At 46.3% G+C, this 23,662-nt stretch overlaps 1 protein-coding gene across 1 annotated transcript in view; it reads right to left on the minus strand.

Annotated features, from left to right (window-relative positions):
• LOC146043130 (uncharacterized) overlaps nt 1–23,662 on the minus strand; it is a 98,804-nt gene that overhangs the window by 49,514 nt on the left and 25,628 nt on the right. The window contains exon 8 of the mRNA XM_083163570.1: nt 5,625–5,734. Within this exon, the coding sequence (XP_083019696.1) occupies nt 5,625–5,734 (110 nt within the window). The remainder of the gene's footprint in view (nt 1–5,624; nt 5,735–23,662) is intronic.

Genomic DNA, 23,662 nt, shown 5'->3' on the forward strand with positions numbered 1-23,662 from the left:
TTTTACCTGAATGTCAACACAGTCGACATGGACACAGTTTAAAGTGCACTGCATCCGCTCGCTATGCGTCGGGCACGGTGCCTCGCTACGCTCGGCACACTATTTTATTCTCCCACCACGCCCTAGTGGATGGTAGGGCATGAAATACCGCCTGTTGGCACATGTTGGCTCAAAAAACAGTGAAAAACTCCATGTCGACCTTGTGAATGTCGACATAGACACTATGTCGAACTAATGACCTTGTCAAACTAATGACCTGTCGAACTAATGACCTTTCGAACTAGAATCCTGTCGACATTTTCCCATGTCGACCTAGAGTCATGTCGACCTTTTAGCATGTCGACCTAATGGATTCGACCTAATGACTGTCGACCATAATGCAGTAGACCAAATGACCGCATCCCGGAGGAACGATGGTGGGAGAGTAATGGGAGAATCAATGGAGAAGAGTAATGGGAGGAATGATGGAGGGAGAGTAATGGGAGGAACAATGGTGGGAGAGTAATGGAAGGCATGGTGATGTGAGAATAATGGGAGGAACGATGATGGGAGAGTAATGGGAGGAACAATAGTGGGAGAGTAATGGAAGGAACAATGGTGGGAGAGTAATTAGATGAACAATAGTGGGAGAGTAATGGGAGGAACGATGGAGGGAGAGTAATGGGAGGAACGATGGTGGGAGAGTAATGGGAGGAACAATGACGGGAAAGTGATGGGAGGAACGATGACGGGAAAGTGATGGGAGGAACGATGACGGGAAAGTGATGGGAGGAACGATGACGGGAAAGTGATGGGAGGAACGATGACGGGAAAGTGATGAGAAGAACGATGGAGGGAAAGTTATGCGAGGCACAATGGTGGGAGAGTAATGAGAAGAACGATGGTGGGAGAGTAATGGAAGGCACAGTGCTGGGAGAGTAATGGAAGGCACAGTGCAGGGAGAGTAATGGGAGGAACGATGGGGGAAGAGTAATGGGAGAAACAATGGTGGGAGAGTAATGGAAGGCATGGTGCTGGGAGAATAATGGGAGGAACAATGGTGGGAGAGTAATGGGAGAAACGATGGTGGGAGAGTAATTAGATGAATAATGGTGGGAGAGTAATGGGAGGAACGATGGGGGAACAGTAATGGGAGGAATGATGGTGGCAGAGTAATGTGAGGAACGATGGTGGGAGTGTAATGGGAGGAACGATGGTGGGAGTGTAATGGGAGGAACGATGGTGGGAGTGTAATGGGAGGAACGATGGTGGGAGTGTAATGGGAGGAACGATGGTGGGAATGTAATGGGAGGAACGATGGAGAAGAGTAATGGGAGGAATGATGGAGGGAGAGTAATGGGAGGAACAATGGTGGGAGAGTAATGGAAGGCATGGTGATGTGAGAATAATGGGAGGAACGATGATGGGAGAGTAATGGGAGGAACAATGGTGGGAGAGTAATGGAAGGAACAATGGTGGGAGAGTAATTAGATGAACAATGGTGGGAGAGTAATGGGAGAAACGATGGTGGGAGAGTAATTAAAGGCACGGTGCTGGGATAGTAATGGGAGGAACGATGATGGCAGAGTAATTGGAGGAACAATGGCAGGAGAGTAATTAGATGAACAATGGTGACAGAGTAATGTGAGGAACGATGATGGGAGTGTAATGGGAGGGACGATGGTGGGAGAGTAATGGAAGGCACAGTGCTGGGAGAGTAATGGGAGGAACGATGGGGGAAGAGTAATGGGAGGATCGATGGTGGGAGATTAATGGAAGGCACAGTGCTGGGAGAGTAATGGGAGGAACGATGGGGGAAGAGTAATGGGAGGATCGATGGTGGGAGAGTTATGCGAGGAACAATGGTGTGAGAGTAATGGAAGGCACGGTGCAGGGAGAGTAATGGGAGGCACAATGGTGGAAGTGTAATGGGAGGAACGATGGTGGGAGAGTAATGGAAGGCACAGTGCTGCCTGGGAGAGTAATGGGAGGAACGATGGGAGAAGAGTAATGGGAGGAACGATGGTGGGAGAGTAATGGGAGAAACAATGGTGGGAGAGTTATGTGAGGAACAATGGTGTGAGAGTAATGGAAGGCACAGTGCTGGGAGAGTAATGGGAGGAACGATGGGGGAAGAGTAATGGGAGGATCAATGGGGAAGAGTAATGGGAAGAATGATGGTGGGCGAATTATGTGAGGAACAATGGAGGGAGAGTAATGGGAGGAACAATGGTGGGAGAGTAATGGAAGGCATGGTGCTGGGAGAATAAGGGGAGGAACGATAATGGGAGAGTAATTAGATGAACAATGGTGGGAGAGTAATTAGATGAACAATGGTGGGAGAGTAATGGGAGGAACGATGACGGGAAAGTGATGGGAGGAACAATGGTGGGAGAGTTATGAGAAGGACGATGGAGGGAAAGTTATGCGAGGCACAATGGTGGGAGAGTAATGGGAGGAACGATGGTGGGAAAGTAATGGAAGGCACAGTGCTGGGAGAGTAATGGGAGGAACGATGGGGGAAGAGTAATGGGAGGATCGATGGTGGGAGATTAATGGAAGGCACAGTGCTGGGAGAGTAATGGGAGGAACGATGGGGGAAGAGTAATGGGAGGATCGATGGTGGGAGAGTTATGCGAGGAACAATGGTGTGAGAGTAATGGAAGGCACGGTGCAGGGAGAGTAATGGGAGGCACAATGGTGGCAGTGTAATGGGAGGAACGATGGTGGGAGAGTAATGGAAGGCACAGTGCTGCCTGGGAGAGTAATGGGAGGAACGATGGGAGAAGAGTAATGGGAGGAACGATGGTGGGAGAGTAATGGGAGAAACAATGGTGGGAGAGTTATGTGAGGAACAATGGTGTGAGAGTAACGGAAGGCACAGTGCTGGGAGAGTAATGGGAGGAACGATGGGGGAAGAGTAATGGGAGGATCGATGGTGGGAGATTAATGGAAGGCACAGTGCTGGGAGAGTAATGGGAGGAACGATGGGGGAAGAGTAATGGGAGGATCGATGGTGGGAGAGTAATGGGAGAAACAATGGTGGGAGAGTTATGTGAGGAACAATGGTGGGAGCGTAATGAAAGGCACGGTGCTGGGATAGTAATGGGAGGAGCAATGGCGGGAGAGTAATTGGAGGAATGATGGTGGGAGAGTAATTGGAGGAACAATGGAGGGAGAGTAATGGGAAAAACAATGGCAGAAGAGTGATGGAAGGCACAGTGCTGGGAGAGTAATGGGAGGAACAATGGCAGAAGAGTAATGGAAGGCATGGTGCTGGGAGAGTAATGGGAGGAACAATGGCAGAAGAGTAATGGAAGGCATGGTGCTGGGAGAGTAATGGGAGGAACAATGGCAGAAGAGTAATGGAAGGCATGGTGCTGGGAGAGTAATGGGAGGAACAATGGCAGAAGAGTAATGGAAGGCATGGTGCTGGGAGAGTAATGGGAGGAACAATGGCAGAAGAGTAATGGAAGGCATGGTGCTGGGAGAGTAATGGGAGGAACAATGGCAGAAGAGTAATGGAAGGCATGGTGCTGGGAGAGTAATGGAAGGCATGGTGCTAGGAGAGTAATGGGAGGAACAATGGCAGAAGAGTAATGGAAGGCATGGTGCTGGGAGAGTAATGGGAGGAACAATGGCAGAAGAGTAATGGAAGGCATGGTGCTGGGAGAGTAATGGTAGGCATGGTGCTGGGAGAGTAATGGGAGGAACAATGGCAGAAGAGTAATGGAAGGCATGGTGCTGGGAGAGTAATGGGAGGATCAATGGTGAGAGAGCACACCTGGAAGCCAGTATGAAGAATACCAAGACTGCGTGCACCCGGTAGGAGAGGGGATACACAGGACGGCATACAGGATCAGTGCTCATACTTACAGATGGGTTGTGCCGGAAATAACATTGTCGTGTCAATACAGTCCTCAAGGCACACCAACAGGACAGGTTTTAAGGATATCAATGCTTAAGCGCAATGGACATAATTAGTACCTCAGTCACTTTGATTATAATAAACAATACACAAGCAGGGATATCTCTAAAACCTGGACTGTATGGGTGAATTGAGGACCAGCATTGTATCCACACTAGTCTATGGGAACGGTTTCTCATAATCTTAACTGACCTTTCATTATGTGCCAGATATTTATAGTATAATTCCAGTGATGAGCAGGGTCTCCGCACAGGGAACCCTGATACATCACAGTGTAGTAGTGTTCATCCTACCACCCTGCACCTTTCAAACCCGTGCAATTTCCCTTACCTACCTGTGGTGACACTCTACGCTGTGGAGCTTTTACCACAGTATGGTCTGTATCTCAATGCAGAGACCAGACTGTGCTAGATCGCATTTGACCAACCTATTTGTTCTGCCTCCCCCCCTCCCCCAACCATTCTGCATGTTTAGCATAGGAAGTGTAACATTACACACACACACACACACACACACACACACACACACACGCACACACGGAAGTAGACTTATCAGGAAGAACATACACTCCCCACACAGATAAGGATTGTCCATGGCCAATATACAGCAAAACAATGTCCTTCTACAGACTGGGTGGAGTCATACAAAACAGCATTGCCAGCGATACCACAGCAAGCATAACTGACATGCCAAGCTTTATTATTTGAGACTGTTGTCCCAGACCAGAAGACCTTTGCACACAGTTACATGTGGGGTGGAGGATGCACTCCATTCAAAATGAGCTTTTAAACAATCTTTGTGCTTAATATCTGAAAATGGCAACTTCTGGGTTAAATGTATTACTAGAATGGTGTATGTGTGATAGACTGGAACCAATAGCCGACGGCTGCCCAGACATCACTTCCTAACCCATGTGGCCACTGACAGGATGAACTACTAGTGCCAAACTCCTTTCATAGCCCTTAAGGGGGGAATTTACTAAGATGGGAGTTTCTATTTCACACGGGATGTTGCTATGGGCAACCAATACTTCTTATTTATTTCGCATTCTCTAAAAGATAATAGACAGGATCTGATTGGTTGCCGATATGAAATGGAACTCCCATCTTAGTAAATTTCCCCCTAAGAGTGCGGATTACATTTTTAACCCCTTCAGTGCTGAGATGAGGTTGACGCATCCTTCACATGATACAAAAGGTCCTGCTTGTGTAAGAACTGGGGATTCATCATGAAGTTCAGGGATCCCCTATACTGGCTTCAAGAAACTCAGAGCCATCCCAATGCGAAAGAGGCGAGTCCACTAGGAAACGAGTGTCCACTCAGGCTCTGCACAGAATAATGCACAGTACAAGACCTGACGCTGCAAGATTTGGATACTGATCTCTTTTAATACAATCTTTTTATTTAAAACCTTAAGCAAAAATGAAGGAGGGAGGACGGGAAGACAGAAGGTAAAAGAGGGATGGAGGAAAGGACACAAGGCTATTATACTGCAGTGAGTAATGGTATTCTGCATACACTGTATAGGAGGTACAGATCTTATCCTCACTCTCTCCAGGAAATGACTCAGTGTCTTATGGAGGATGACCGGAGAACGCAGCACAATATACTTACACTAGTACAGTGTCAGTGGCACGCTGCCTGTGCATTTATTAGAATATGATGGAGACTACGGACAGTGATTGGACAGACCCTCTTGCTCCATCATCTCACTCACTTGTCTCCAGTCTGCTCCCGGAGTTTCTCCACCTCTCCCCGTGCTAGGTGTCCTCGCAGTGCAGCTTGTATCACCGTGGCGGCCTGTATATGTCGCTCAGTAGTGTCATCCTGCGGAAACAACCACCACCTGTGTCATTAACTATTGAGCTGCCGTATAGATAATGATCATTTACAAATACACTGAGGGTTTCCTAGGCAAATACAGGTACTTGTGGAGTATCACGGCTCCCACGATGGCCATCGCACATGAAAAAATCGCGATCGCATGCGATTTTTAACTGAAAAGCATCCAAATGCATTGAAATTAGTATCAAACATGTCCAATGGCCCCCAAATGTCATTTTTGATGCTGTACCACCCCCACTATCAACGCGAACCCGAAGCGTGGCGAGCGCAGCGAGCCCGCGAGGGGCGGCGGTACGCGTCCTACGACCTTTTCATACCCCCACTATCCACGTCGGCGTGGAGTTGAGAATACAAAGTGTGGCGAGCGCAACGAGCCACCGAGCCCGAAGCGTGGCGAGCGCAGCGAGGGGACACGGATACCTTCACAGGTATACGCGTCCCCTCGCGGGCTTCACAGGTGTCCGCGTCCCCTCGCCACGCTTCGGGCTCGGTGACTCGCTGCGCTCGCCACACTTTCTATTCTCAACTCCACGCCGACGTGTATAGTGGGGGTATGAAAAGGTCGTAGGACGCGTACCGACGCCCCTCGCGGGCTCGCTGCGCTCGCCACGCTTCGGGTTTGCGTTGATAGTGGGGGTGGTACAGCCTCAAAATGACATTTGGGGGCCATTGAACATGTTTGATACTAATTTCAATGCATTTGGATGCTTTTCTGTTAAAAAACGCATGCGATCGCATGCGATTTTGTAAAAAAACGTTAAAACCGGCAAAAATCGCATGCCACTATATATGGCATGCGATGGCATGCGATGGAAGCCGTGATAATCCACAAGTACCCAAATACATTTATGTGTGTTCCCTGACACAAGAGGAGCAGTGCTACACCATATAATCACACACACACACAAACACACACACACACACACACACACACACACATGGAGGAGCACTGCTACATCATACAATGAGGATGGTTGTTACATACACACATGGATGCTGGCTCCTGTAATCACTATGAGGAGCAGTGCTACATCATACAATGAGGATGGTTGTTACATACACACATGGATGCTGGCTCCTGTAATCACTGTGAGGAGCACTGCTACATCATACAATGAGGATGGTTGTTACATACACACATGGATGCTGGCTCCTGTAATCACTGTGAGGAGCAGTGCTACATCATACAATGAGGATGGTTGTTACATACACACATGGATGCTGGCTCCTGTAATCACTGTGAGGAGCACTGCTACATCATACAATGAGGATGGTTGTTACATACACACATGGATGCTGGCTCCTGTAATCACTGTGAGGAGCAGTGCTACATCATACAATGAGGATGGTTGTTACATACACACATGGATGCTGGCTCCTGTAATCACTGTGAGGAGCACTGCTACATCATACAATGAGGATGGTTGTTACATACACACATGGATGCTGGCTCCTGTAATCACTGTGAGGAGCACTGCTACATCATATAATGAGGATGGTTGTTACATACACACATGGATGCTGGCTGCTGTAATCACTGTGAGGAGCAGTGCTACACCATATAAACACACACACACACACACACACACACACACACACACACACATGGAGGAGCACTGCTACATCATACAATGAGGATGGTTGTTACATACACACATGGATGCTGGCTCCTGTAATCACTGTGAGGAGCACTGCTACATCATACAATGAGGATGGTTGTTACATACACACATGGATGCTGGCTCCTGTAATCACTGTGAGGAGCAGTGCTACATCATACAATGAGGATGGTTGTTACATACACACATGGATGCTGGCTCCTGTAATCACTGTGAGGAGCACTGCTACATCATACAATGAGGATGGTTGTTACATACACACATGGATGCTGGCTCCTGTAATCACTGTGAGGAGCAGTGCTACATCATACAATGAGGATGGTTGTTACATACACACATGGATGCTGGCTCCTGTAATCACTGTGAGGAGCACTGCTACATCATATAATGAGGATGGTTGTTACATACACACATGGATGCTGGCTGCTGTAATCACTGTGAGGAGCAGTGCTACACCATATAAACACACACACACACACACACACATGGAGGAGCACTGCTACATCATACAATGAGGATGGTTGTTACATACACACATGGATGCTGGCTCCTGTAATCACTGTGAGGAGCACTGCTACATCATACAATGAGGATGGTTGTTACATACACACATGGATGCTGGCTCCTGTAATCACTGTGAGGAGCAGTGCTACATCATACAATGAGGATGGTTGATACATACACACATGGATGCTGGCTCCTGTAATCACTGTGAGGAGCACTGATACATCATACAATGAGGATGGTTGTTACATACACACATGGATGCTGGCTCCTGTAATCACTGTGAGGAGCAGTGCTACACCATATAATCACACACACACACACACACACACACACACACACACACACACACACACACACACATGGAGGAGCACTGCTACATCATACAATGAGGATGGTTGTTACATACACACATGGATGCTGGCTCCTGTAATCACTGTGAGGAGCACTGCTACATCATACAATGAGGATGGTTGTTACATACACACATGGATGCTGGCTGCTGTAATCACTGTGAGGAGCAGTGCTACACCATATAAACACACACACACACACACACACACACACACACACACACACACATGGAGGAGCAGTGCTACATCATACAATGAGGATGGTTGTTACATACACACATGGATGCTGGCTCCTGTAATCACTGTGAGGAGCACTGCTACATCATACAATGAGGATGGTTGTTACATACACACATGGATGCTGGCTCCTGTAATCACTGTGAGGAGCAGTGCTACATCATACAATGAGGATGGTTGTTACATACACACATGGATGCTGGCTCCTGTAATCACTGTGAGGAGCACTGCTACATCATACAATGAGGATGGTTGTTACATACACACATGGATGCTGGCTCCTGTAATCACTGTGAGGAGCAGTGCTACATCATACAATGAGGATGGTTGTTACATACACACATGGATGCTGGCTCCTGTAATCACTGTGAGGAGCACTGCTACATCATACAATGAGGATGGTTGTTACATACACACATGGATGCTGGCTCCTGTAATCACTGTGAGGAGCACTGCTACATCATATAATGAGGATGGTTGTTACATACACACATGGATGCTGGCTGCTGTAATCACTGTGAGGAGCAGTGCTACACCATATAAACACACACACACACACAAACACATGGAGGAGCACTGCTACATCATACAATGAGGATGGTTGTTACATACACACATGGATGCTGGCTCCTGTAATCACTGTGAGGAGCACTGCTACATCATACAATGAGGATGGTTGTTACATACACACATGGATGCTGGCTCCTGTAATCACTGTGAGGAGCAGTGCTACATCATACAATGAGGATGGTTGATACATACACACATGGATGCTGGCTCCTGTAATCACTGTGAGGAGCACTGATACATCATACAATGAGGATGGTTGTTACATACACACATGGATGCTGGCTCCTGTAATCACTGTGAGGAGCAGTGCTACACCATATAATCACACACACACACACACACACACACACATGGAGGAGCACTGCTACATCATACAATGAGGATGGGTATTACACACACACACACACACACACACACACTTGGTTGCTGTAATCACTGTGAGGAGCACTGCTAAATTATATAATGAGTATGGGTATAACATATAACATACACACGTGGTTGCTGTAATCACTGTGAGGAGCACTGCTACACCATATAATGAGGATTGGGGTTACATAAAAACATGGATGCTGGCACCTGTAATCACTGTGAGGAGCAGTGCTACACCATATAATCATACACACACACACGGAGGAGCACTGCTACATCATACAATGAGGATGGGTGTTACATACACACATGGATGCTGGCTCCTGTAATCACTGTGAGGAGCAGTGCTACACCATATAGTCACACACACACACACACAAACACACGGAGGAACACTGCTACATCATACAATGAGGATGGTTGTTACATAAAAACATGGATGCTGGCTCCTGTAATCACTGTGAGGAGCAGTGCTACATCATACAATGAGGATGGTTGATACATACACACATGGATGCTGGCTCCTGTAATCACTGTGAGGAGCACTGCTACATCATACAATGAGGATGGTTGTTACATACACACACATGGATGCTGGCTCCTGTAATCACTGTGAGGAGCAGTGCTACACCATATAGTCACACACACACACACACACACACAAACACACGGAGGAGCACTGCTACTTCATACAATGAGGATGGTTGATACATACACACATGGATGCTGGCTCCTGTAATCGCTGTGAGGAGCAGTGCTACATCATACAATGAGGATGGTTGTTACATACACACATGGATGCTGGCTCCTGTAATCACTGTGAGGAGCAGTGCTACACCATATAATCATAAACACAGACATGGAGGAGCACTGCTACATCATACAATGAGGATGGTTGTTACATACACACATGGATGCTGGCTCCTGTAATCACTGTGAGGAGCACTGATACATCATATAATGAGGATGGTTGTTACATACACACATGGATGCTGGCTCCTGTAATCACTGTGAGGAGCAGTGCTACACCATATAATCACACACACACACACACACACACACACACACATAGAGGAGCACTGCTACATCATACAATGAATGCACACATGGATGCTGGCTCCTGTAATCACTGTGAGGAGCACTATATAATGAGGATGGGTATAACATACACACATGGTTGCTGTAATCACTATGAGGAGCAGTGCTACACCATATAATGAGGATGGGTATTACATACACATGGGTGCTGGCTCCTGTAATCACTGTGAGGAGCACTATATAATGAGGATGGGTATAACATACACACATGGTCGCTGTAATCACTGTGAGGAGCAGTGCTACACCATTATAGTCTCACACTCCAGAACACTGCCCTGTATTATAGTCTCAGACTACAGAACACTGCCCTGTATTATAGTCTCAGACTACAGAACACTGCCCTGTATTAAAGTCTCAGACTACAGAACACTGCCCTGTATTAAAGTCTCACACTCCACAGCACTGCTCTTTATTATAGCCTCAGCCTACAGAACACTGCTCTTTATTATAGTCTCACACTCCAGAACACTGCCCTGTATTATAGTCTCAGACTACAGAACACTGCCCTGTATTATAGCATCAGACTCCAGAATACTGCCCTGTATTATAGCATCAGACTCCAGAATACTGCCCTGTATTATAGCATCAGACTCCAGAATACTGCCCTGTATTATAGCATCAGACTCCAGGACACTGCCCTGTTTTATAGCCTCAGACTCCAGAACACTTCCCTCTATTATAGCATCAGACTCCAGAACACTGACCTGTATTATAGTCTCAGCGTCCAGAACACTGCCCTGTATTATAGCCTCAGAATCCAGAAGACTACCCTGTACTATAGCCTCAGACTCGAGAACACTGCCCTGTATTATAGCATCAGATTCCAGAACACTGCCTTCTTGTATTGTAGTCTCAAACTCCAGAACAGGGCCCTGTATTACAGTCTCAGACTCCAGAACACTGCCCTGTATTATAGTCTCAGACTCCAGGACACTGCCCTGTATAATAGACTCAGACCCCAGAACACTGCTCTGTATTATAGCATCAGACTCCAGAACACTGCCCTGTATTATAGCCTCAGACCCCAGAACACTGCCCTGTATTATAGTCTCAGACCCCAGAACAGGGCCATGTATCATATTCGCAGACTCCAGAAAATTGCCCTGTATTATAGCCTCAGGCTCGCGAACACTGCCCTGTATTATAGCCTCAGGCTCCCGAACACTGCCCTGTACAATAGTCTCAGACCCCAGAACAATGCCCTGTACAATAGTCTCAGACCACAGAACACTGCCCTGTATTATAGTATTAGACTCCAGAACACTGCCCTGTATTATAGTATTAGACTCCAGAACACTGCCCTGTATTATAGTATTAGACTCCAGAACACTGCCCTGTATTATAGCATTAGACTCCAGAACACTGCCCTGTATTATAGCATTAGACTCCAGAACACTGCCCTGTATTATAGCATTAGACTCCAGAACACTGCCCTGTATTGTAGCCTCAGACTCCAGAACACTGCCCTGTATAATAGATCAGACTCCAGAACACTGCTGTGCAGTATAGTCTCAGACTTCAGAACACTGCCCTGTATTATAGACTCAGGCTCCCGAACACTGCTCTGTATTATAGCCTCAGACTCCAGAACACTGCCCTGTATTATAGCATCAGACTCCAGATCACTGCCCTGTATTATAGCATCAGACTTCAGAACACTGCCCTGTATTATAGTCTCAGACCCCAGAACACTGCCCTGTATTATAGCCTCAGGCTCCCGAATACTGCTCTGTATTATAGCCTCAGACCCCACAGAACAGGGCTCTGTATTATAGTCTCAGTCCCCAGAACACTGCCATGTATTATAGCATCAGACTCCAGAACACTACCCTGTATTGTAGTCTCAAACTCCAGAACAGGGCCCTGTATTATAGCCTCAGACTCCAGAACATTGCCCTGTATTACAGCATCAGACTCCAGAATACTGCCCTGCATTATAGTCTCAGCGCCCAGAACACTGCTCTGTATTATAGTATCAGCTTCCAGAACACTGCCCTGTATTAAAGTCGCAGACTCCAGAACACTGCCTTGTATTATAGTCTCAGACTCCAGGACACTGCCCTGTATTATAGCATCAGACTCCAGAACACTGACCTGTATTATAGCATCAGACTCTAGAATACTGCCCTGTATTATAGTCTCAGACTCCAGAACAGGGCCCTGTAGTATAGATCAGACTCCAGAACACTGACCTGTATTATAGCATCAGACTCCAGAACACTGCTGTGCAGTATAGTCTCAGACTCCAGAACACTGCCCTGTATTATAGCCTCAGACTCCCGAACACTGCTCTGTATTATAGCCTCAGACTCCAGAACACTGCCCTGTATTATAGCCTCAAACTTCAGAACACTGCCCTGTATTATAGTCTCAGACCGCAGAACAGGGCCCTGTATTATAGCCTCAGGCTCCCGAACAGGGCCCTGTATTATAGATCAGACTCCAGAACACTGACCTGTAATATAGCATCAGACTCCAGAACACTGCCCTGTATTATAGCATCAACCTCCAGAACACTGCCCTGTATTATAGTCTCAGACTCCAGTACACTGCCGTGTATAATAGTCTCAGACCCCAGAACACTGCCCTGTATTATAGTATTAGACTCCAGAACACTGCCCTGTATTATAGTATTAGACTCCAGAACACTGCCCTGTATCGTAGCCTCAGACTCCAGAACACTGCCCTGTTTTAAAGTCACAGACTCCAGAATACTGCCGTGCAGTATAGTCTCAGACTTCAGAACACTGCCCTGTATTATAGCCTCGGGCTCCCGAACACTGCTCTGTATAATAGCCTCAGACTCCAGAACACTGCTCTTTATTATAGTCTCACACTCCAGAACACTGCCCTGTATTATAGTCTCACACTCCAGAACACTGCCCTGTATTATAGTCTCAGACTACAGAACACTGCCCTGTATTAAAGTCTCAGACTACAGAACACTGCTCTTTATTATAGTCTCACACTCCAGAACACTGCCCTGTATTATAGTCTCAGACTACAGAACACTGCCCTGTATTATAGCATCAGACTCCAGAATACTGCCCTGTATTATAGCATCAGACTCCAGAATACTGCCCTGTATTATAGCATGAGACTCCATAATACTGCCCTGTATTATAGCATGAGACTCCATAATACTGCCCTGTATTATAGCATCAGACTCCAGGACACTGCCCTGTATTATAGCCTCAGACTCCAGAACACTTCCGGGAAGTGTTCTGGAGTCTGAGGCTATAATACAGGGCAGTGTCCTGGAGTCTGATGCTATAATACAGGGCAGTATTCTGGAGTCTCATGCTATAATACAGGGGAGTATTCTGGAGTCTGATGCTATAATACAGGGCAGTATTCTGGAGTCTGATGCTATAATACAGGGCAGTGTTCTGTAGTCTGAGACTATAATACAGGGCAGTGTTCTGGACGCTGAGACTATAATACAGGTCAGTGTTCTGGAGTCTGATGCTATAATAGAGGGAAGTTCCCTCTATTATAGCATCAGACTCCAGAACACTGACCTGTATTATAGTCTCAGCGTCCAGAACACTACCCTGTATTATAGCCTCAGAATCCAGAACACTACCCTGTACTATAGCCTCAGACTCCAGAACACCGCCCTGTATTATAGCATCAGATTCCAGAACACTGCCTTGTATTGTAGTCTCAAACTCCAGAACAGGGCCCTGTATTACAGTCTCAGACTCCAGAACACTGCCCTATATTATAGTCTCAGACTCCAGGACACTGCCCTGTATAATAGACTCAGACCCCAGAACACTGCTCTGTATTATAGCATCAGACTCCAGAACACTGCTCTGTATTATAGCCTCAGGCTCCCAAACACTGCTCTGTATTATAGCCTCAGACTCCAGAACACTGCCCTGTATTATAGCCTCAGACCCCAGAACACTGCCCTGTATTATAGTCTCAGACCCCAGAACAGGGCCATGTATCATATTCGCAGACTCCAGAAAACTGCCCTGTATTATAGCCTCAGGCTCCCGAACACTGCCCTGTATTATAGCCTCAGGCTCCCGAACACTGCCCTGTACAATAGTCTCAGACCCCAGAACAATGCCCTGTACAATAGTCTCAGACCACAGAACACTGCCCTGTATTATAGTATTAGACTCCAGAACACTGCCCTGTATTATAGTATTAGACTCCAGAACACTGCCCTGTATTAGACTCCAGAACACTGCCCTGTATTATAGCATTAGACTCCAGAACACTGCCCTGTATTATAGCATTAGACTCCAGAACACTGCCCTGTATTGTAGCCTCAGACTCCAGAACACTGCCCTGTATTATAGATCAGACTCCAGAACACTGCTGTGCAGTATAGTCTCAGACTTCAGAACACTGCCCTGTATTATAGACTCAGGCTCCCGAACACTGCTCTGTATTATAGCCTCAGACTCCAGAACACTGCCCTGTATTATAGCATCAGACTCCAGATCACTGCCCTGTATTATAGAATCAGACTTCAGAACACTGCCCTGTATTATAGTATTAGACTCCAGAACACTGCCCTGTATTATAGCCTCAGGCTCCCGAATACTGCTCTGTATTATAGCCTCAGACCCCACTGAACAGGGCTCTGTATTATAGTCTCAGTCCCCAGAACAGGGCCCTGTATTATAGATCAGACTCCAGAACACTGACCTGTATTATAGCATCAGAATCCAGAACACTGCTGTGCAGTATAGTCTCAGACTCCAGAACACTGCCCTGTATTATAGCCTCAGACTCCCGAACACTGCTCTGTATTATAGCCTCAGACTCCAGAACACTGCCCTGTATTATAGCCTCAAACTTCAGAACACTGCCCTGTATTATAGTCTCAGACCGCAGAACAGGGCCCTGTATTATAGCCTCAGGCTCCCGAACAGGGCCCTGTATTATAGATCAGACTCCAGAACACTGACCTGTAATATAACATCAGACTCCAGAACACTGCCCTGTATTATAGCATCAGAATCCAGAATATTGCTCTGTATTATAGCATCAGACTCCAGGACACTGCCCTGTATTATAGCATCAACCTCCAGAACACTGCCCTGTATTATAGTCTCAGACTCCAGTACACTGCCGTGTATAATAGTCTCAGACCCCAGAACACTGCCCTGTATTATAGCCTCGGGCTCCCGAACACTGCTCTGTATAATAGCCTCAGACTCCAGAACACTGCTCTTTATTATAGTCTCACACTCCAGAACACTGCCCTGTATTATAGTCTCACACTCCAGAACACTGCCCTGTATTATAGTCTCAGACTACAGAACACTGCCCTGTATTAAAGTCTCAGACTACAGAACACTGCTCTTTATTATAGTCTCACACTCCAGAACACTGCCCTGTATTATAGTCTCAGACTACAGAACACTGCCCTGTATTATAGCATCAGACTTCAGAATACTGCCCTGTATTATAGCATCAGACTCCAGAATACTGCCCTGTATTATAGCATGAGACTCCATAATACTGCCCTGTATTATAGCATCAGACTCCAGGACACTGCCCTGTATTATAGCCTCAGACTCCAGAACACTTCCGGGAAGTGTTCTGGAGTCTGAGGCTATAATACAGGGCAGTGTCCTGGAGTCTGATGCTATAATACAGGGCAGTATTCTGGAGTCTCATGCTATAATACAGGGGAGTATTCTGGAGTCTGATGCTATAATACAGGGCAGTATTCTGGAGTCTGATGCTATAATACAGGGCAGTGTTCTGTAGTCTGAGACTATAATACAGGGCAGTGTTCTGGACGCTGAGACTATAATACAGGTCAGTGTTCTGGAGTCTGATGCTATAATAGAGGGAAGTTCCCTCTATTATAGCATCAGACTCCAGAACACTGACCTGTATTATAGTATCAGCGTCCAGAACACTACCCTGTATTATAGCCTCAGAATCCAGAACACTACCCTGTACTATAGCCTCAGACTCCAGAACACTGCCCTGTATTATAGCATCAGATTCCAGAACACTGCCTTGTATTGTAGTCTCAAACTCCAGAACAGGGCCCTGTATTACAGTCTCAGACTCCAGAACACTGCCCTATATTATAGTCTCAGACTCCAGGACACTGCCCTGTATAATAGACTCAGACCCCAGAACACTGCTCTGTATTATAGATCAGACTCCAGAACACTGACCTGTAATATAACATCAGACTCCAGAACACTGCCCTGTATTATAGCATCAGAATCCAGAATATTGCTCTGTATTATAGCATCAGACTCCAGGACACTGCCCTGTATTATAGCATCAACCTCCAGAACACTGCCCTGTATTATAGTCTCAGACTCCAGTACACTGCCGTGTATAATAGTCTCAGACCCCAGAACACTGCCCTGTATTATAGCCTCGGGCTCCCGAACACTGCTCTGTATAATAGCCTCAGACTCCAGAACACTGCTCTTTATTATAGTCTCACACTCCAGAACACTGCCCTGTATTATAGTCTCACACTCCAGAACACTGCCCTGTATTATAGTCTCAGACTACAGAACACTGCCCTGTATTAAAGTCTCAGACTACAGAACACTGCTCTTTATTATAGTCTCACACTCCAGAACACTGCCCTGTATTATAGTCTCAGACTACAGAACACTGCCCTGTATTATAGCATCAGACTCCAGAATACTGCCCTGTATTATAGCATCAGACTCCAGAATACTGCCCTGTATTATAGCATGAGACTCCATAATACTGCCCTGTATTATAGCATCAGACTCCAGGACACTGCCCTGTATTATAGCCTCAGACTCCAGAACACTTCCGGGAAGTGTTCTGGAGTCTGAGGCTATAATACAGGGCAGTGTCCTGGAGTCTGATGCTATAATACAGGGCAGTATTCTGGAGTCTCATGCTATAATACAGGGGAGTATTCTGGAGTCTGATGCTATAATACAGGGCAGTATTCTGGAGTCTGATGCTATAATACAGGGCAGTGTTCTGTAGTCTGAGACTATAATACAGGGCAGTGTTCTGGACGCTGAGACTATAATACAGGTCAGTGTTCTGGAGTCTGATGCTATAATAGAGGGAAGTTCCCTCTATTATAGCATCAGACTCCAGAACACTGACCTGTATTATAGTATCAGCGTCCAGAACACTACCCTGTATTATAGCCTCAGAATCCAGAACACTACCCTGTACTATAGCCTCAGACTCCAGAACACTGCCCTGTATTATAGCATCAGATTCCAGAACACTGCCTTGTATTGTAGTCTCAAACTCCAGAACAGGGCCCTGTATTACAGTCTCAGACTCCAGAACACTGCCCTATATTATAGTCTCAGACTCCAGGACACTGCCCTGTATAATAGACTCAGACCCCAGAACACTGCTCTGTATTATAGCATCAGACTCCAGAACACTGCTCTGTATTATAGCCTCAGGCTCCCAAACACTGCTCTGTATTATAGCCTCAGACTCCAGAACACTGCCCTGTATTATAGCCTCAGACCCCAGAACACTGCCCTGTATCATAGTCTCAGACCCCAGAACAGGGCCATGTATCATATTCGCAGACTCCAGAAAACTGCCCTGTATTATAGCCTCAGGCTCCCGAACACTGCCCTGTATTATAGCCTCAGGCTCCCGAACACTGCCCTGTACAATAGTCTCAGACCCCAGAACAATGCCCTGTACAATAGTCTCAGACCACAGAACACTGCCCTGTATTATAGTATTAGACTTCAGAACACTGCCCTGTATTATAGTATTAGACTCCAGAACACTGCCCTGTATTAGACTCCAGAACACTGCCCTGTATTATAGCATTAGACTCCAGAACACTGCCCTGTATTATAGCATTAGACTCCAGAACACTGCCCTGTATTGTAGCCTCAGACTCCAGAACACTGCCCTGTATTATAGATCAGACTCCAGAACACTGCTGTGCAGTATAGTCTCAGACTTCAGAACACTGCCCTGTATTATAGACTCAGGCTCCCGAACACTGCTCTGTATTATAGCCTCAGACTCCAGAACACTGCCCTGTATTATAGCCTCAGACCCCAGAACACTGCCCTGTATTATAGTCTCAGACCCCAGAACAGGGCCATGTATCATATTCGCAGACTCCAGAAAATTGCCCTGTATTATAGCCTCAGGCTCCCGAACACTGCCCTGTACAATAGTCTCAGACCCCAGAACAATGCCCTGTACAATAGTCTCAGACCACAAAACACTGCCCTGTATTATAGTATTAGACTCCAGAACACTGCCCTGTATTATAGTATTAGACTCCAGAACACTGCCCTGTATTATAGTATTAGACTCCAGAACACTGCCCTGTATTATAGTATTAGACTCCAGAACACTGCCCTGTATTATAGCATTAGACTCCAGAACACTGCCCTGTATTATAGCATTAGACTCCAGAACACTGCCCTGTATTGTAGCCTCAGACTCCAGAACACTGCCCTGTATTATAGATCAGACTCCAGAACACTGCTGTGCAGTATAGTCTCAGACTTCAGAACACTGCCCTGTATTATAGACTCAGGCTCCCGAACACTGCTCTGTATTATAGCCTCAGACTCCAGAACACTGCCCTGTATTATAGCATCAGACTCCAGATCACTGCCCTGTATTATAGCATCAGACTTCAGAACACTGCCCCTTATTATAGTCTCAGACCCCAGAACACTGCCCTGTATTATAGCCTCAGGCTCCCGAATACTGCTCTGTATTATAGCCTCAGACCCCACAGAACAGGGCTCTGTATTATAGTCTCAGTCCCCAGAACACTGCCATGTATTATAGCATCAGACTCCAGAACACTACCCTGTATTGTAGTCTCAAACTCCAGAACAGGGCCCTGTATTATAGCCTCAGACTCCAGAACATTGCCCTGTATTACAGCATCAGACTCCAGAATACTGCCCTGCATTATAGTCTCAGCGCCCAGAACACTGCTCTGTATTATAGTATCAGCTTCCAGAACACTGCCCTGTATTAAAGTCGCAGACTCCAGAACACTGCCTTGTATTATAGTCTCAGAATCCAGGACACTGCCCTGTATTATAGCATCAGACTCCAGAACACTAACCTGAATTATAGCATCAGACTCCAGAACACTGACCTGTATTATAGCATCAGACTCTAGAATACTGCCCTGTATTATAGTCTCAGACTCCAGAACAGGGCCCTGTATTATAGATCAGACTCCAGAACACTGACCTGTATTATAGCATCAGACTCCAGAACACTGCTGTGCAGTATAGTCTCAGACTCCAGAACACTGCCCTGTATTATAGCCTCAGACTCCCGAACACTGCTCTGTATTATAGCCTCAGACTCCAGAACACTGCCCTGTATTATAGCCTCAAACTTCAGAACACTGCCCTGTATTATAGTCTCAGACCGCAGAACAGGGCCCTGTATTATAGCCTCAGGCTCCCGAACAGGGCCCTGTATTATAGATCAGACTCCAGAACACTGACCTGTAATATAGCATCAGACTCCAGAACACTGCCCTGTATTATAGCATCAGAATCCAGAATATTGCTCTGTATTATAGCATCAGACTCCAGGACACTGCCCTGTATTATAGCATCAACCTCCAGAACACTGCCCTGTATTATAGTCTCAGACTCCAGTACACTGCCGTGTATAATAGTCTCAGACCCCAGAACACTGCCCTGTATTATAGTATTAGACTCCAGAACACTGCCCTGTATTATAGTATTAGACTCCAGAACACTGCCCTGTATCGTAGCCTCAGACTCCAGAACACTGCCCTGTTTTAAAGTCACAGACTCCAGAACACTGCCGTGCAGTATAGTCTCAGACTTCAGAACACTGCCCTGTATTATAGCCTCGGGCTCCCGAACACTGCTCTGTATAATAGCCTGAGACTCCAGAACACTGCTCTTTATTATAGTCTCACACTCCAGAACACTGCCCTGTATTATAGTCTCACACTCCAGAACACTGCCCTGTATTATAGTCTCAGACTACAGAACACTGCCCTGTATTAAAGTCTCAGACTACAGAACACTGCTCTTTATTATAGTCTCACACTCCAGAACACTGCCCTGTATTATAGTCTCAGACTACAGAACACTGCCCTGTATTATAGCATCAGACTCCAGAATACTGCCCTGTATTATAGCATCAGACTCCAGAATACTGCCCTGTATTATAGCATGAGACTCCATAATACTGCCCTGTATTATAGCATCAGACTCCAGGACACTGCCCTGTATTATAGCCTCAGACTCCAGAACACTTCCGGGAAGTGTTCTGGAGTCTGAGGCTATAATACAGGGCAGTGTCCTGGAGTCTGATGCTATAATACAGGGCAGTATTCTGGAGTCTCATGCTATAATACAGGGGAGTATTCTGGAGTCTGATGCTATAATACAGGGCAGTATTCTGGAGTCTGATGCTATAATACAGGGCAGTGTTCTGTAGTCTGAGACTATAATACAGGGCAGTGTTCTGGACGCTGAGACTATAATACAGGTCAGTGTTCTGGAGTCTGATGCTATAATAGAGGGAAGTTCCCTCTATTATAGCATCAGACTCCAGAACACTGACCTGTATTATAGTCTCAGCGTCCAGAACACTACCCTGTATTATAGCCTCAGAATCCAGAACACTACCCTGTACTATAGCCTCAGACTCCAGAACACTGCCCTGTATTATAGCATCAGATTCCAGAACACTGCCTTGTATTGTAGTCTCAAACTCCAGAACAGGGCCCTGTATTACAGTCTAAGACTCCAGAACACTGCCCTATATTATAGTCTCAGACTCCAGGACACTGCCCTGTATAATAGACTCAGACCCCAGAACACTGCTCTGTATTATAGCATCAGATTTCAGAACACTGCTCTGTATTATAGCCTCAGGCTCCCAAACACTGCTCTGTATTATAGCCTCAGACTCCAGAACACTGCCCTGTATTATAGCCTCAGACCCCAGAACACTGCCTTGTATTATAGTCTCAGACCCCAGAACAGGGCCATGTATCATATTCGCAGACTCCAGAAAACTGCCCTGTATTATAGCCTCAGGCTCCCGAACACTGCCCTGTATTATAGCCTCAGGCTCCCGAACACTGCCCTGTACAATAGTCTCAGACCCCAGAACAATGCCCTGTACAATAGTCTCAGACCACAGAACACTGCCCTGTATTATAGTATTAGACTCCAGAACACTGCCCTGTATTATAGTATTAGACTCCAGAACACTGCCCTGTATTAGACTCCAGAACACTGCCCTGTATTATAGCATTAGACTCCAGAACACTGCCCTGTATTATAGCATTAGACTCCAGAACACTGCCCTGTATTGTAGCCTCAGACTCCAGAACACTGCCCTGTATTATAGATCAGACTCCAGAACACTGCTGTGCAGTATAGTCTCAGACTTCAGAACACTGCCCTGTATTATAGACTCAGGCTCCCGAACACTGCTCTGTATTATAGCCTCAGACTCCAGAACACTGCCCTGTATTATAGCATCAGACTCCAGATCACTGCCCTGTATTATAGCATCAGACTTCAGAACACTGCCCTGTATTATAGTATTAGACTCCAGAACACTGCCCTGTATTATAGTCTCAGACCCCAGAACACTGCCCTGTATTATAGCCTCAGGCTCCCGAATACTGCTCTGTATTATAGCCTCAGACCCCACAGAACAGGGCTCTGTATTATAGTCTCAGTCCCCAGAACACTGCCATGTATTATAGCATCAGACTCCAGAACACTACCCTGTATTGTAGTCTCAAACTCCAGAACAGGGCCCTGTATTATAGCCTCAGACTCCAGAACACTGCCCTGTATTATAGCCTCAGACTCCAGAACATTGCCCTGTATTACAGCATCAGACTCCAGAATACTGCCCTGCATTATAGTCTCAGCGCCCAGAACACTGCTCTGTATTATAGTATCAGCTTCCAGAACACTGCCCTGTATTAAAGTCGCAGACTCCAGAACACTGCCTTGTATTATAGTCTCAGACTCCAGGACACTGCCCTGTATTATAGCATCAGACTCCAGAACACTAACCTGTATTATAGCATCAGACTCCAGAACACTAACCTGTATTATAGCATCAGACTCCAGAACACTGACCTGTATTATAGCATCAGACTCTAGAATACTGCCCTGTATTATAGTCTCAGACTCCAGAACAGGGCCCTGTATTATAGCCTCAGGCTCCCGAACACTGCTCTGTATTATAGCCTCAAACTCCAGAACAGGGCCCTGTATTATAGATCAGACTCCAGAACACTGACCTGTATTATAGCATCAGACTCCAGAACACTGCCCTGTATTATAGCATCAGAATCCAGAATATTGCTCTGTATTATAGCATCAGGCTCCAGGACACTGCCCTGTATTATAGCATCAACCTCCAGTACACTGCCGTGTATAATAGTCTCAGACCCCAGAACACTGCCCTGTATTATAGTATTAGACTCCAGAACACTGCCCTGTATTATAGTATTAGACTCCAGAACACTGCCCTGTATCGTAGCCTCAGACTCCAGAACACTGCCCTGTTTTAAAGTCACAGACTCCAGAACACTGCCGTGCAGTATAGTCTCAGACTTCAGAACACTGCCCTGTATTATAGCCCCGGGCTCCCGAACACTGCTCTGTATAATAGCCTCAGGCTCCCGAACACTGCCCTGTACAATAGTCTCAGACCCCAGAACAATGCCCTGTACAATAGTCTCAGACCACAGAACACTGCCCTGTATTATAGTATTAGACTCCAGAACACTGCCCTGTATTATAGTATTAGACTCCAGAACACTGCCCTGTATTATAGCATTAGACTCCAGAACACTGCCCTGTATTATAGCATTAGACTCCAGAACACTGCCCTGTATTATAGCATTAGACTCCAGAACACTGCCCTGTATTGTAGCCTCAGACTCCAGAACACTGCCCTGTATTATAGATCAGACTCCAGAACACTGCTGTGCAGTATAGTCTCAGACTTCAGAACACTGCCCTGTATTATAGACTCAGGCTCCCGAACACTGCTCTGTATTATAGCCTCAGACTCCAGAACACTGCCCTGTATTATAGCATCAGACTCCAGATCACTGCCCTGTATTATAGCATCAGACTTCAGAACACTGCCCTGTATTATAGTATTAGACTCCAGAACACTGCCCT

Source organism: Crinia signifera, chromosome 19, assembly GCF_055691185.1.
Source record: "Crinia signifera chromosome 19, ASM5569118v1, whole genome shotgun sequence".
In the NCBI taxonomy this organism is placed as follows: domain Eukaryota; kingdom Metazoa; phylum Chordata; class Amphibia; order Anura; family Myobatrachidae; genus Crinia; species Crinia signifera.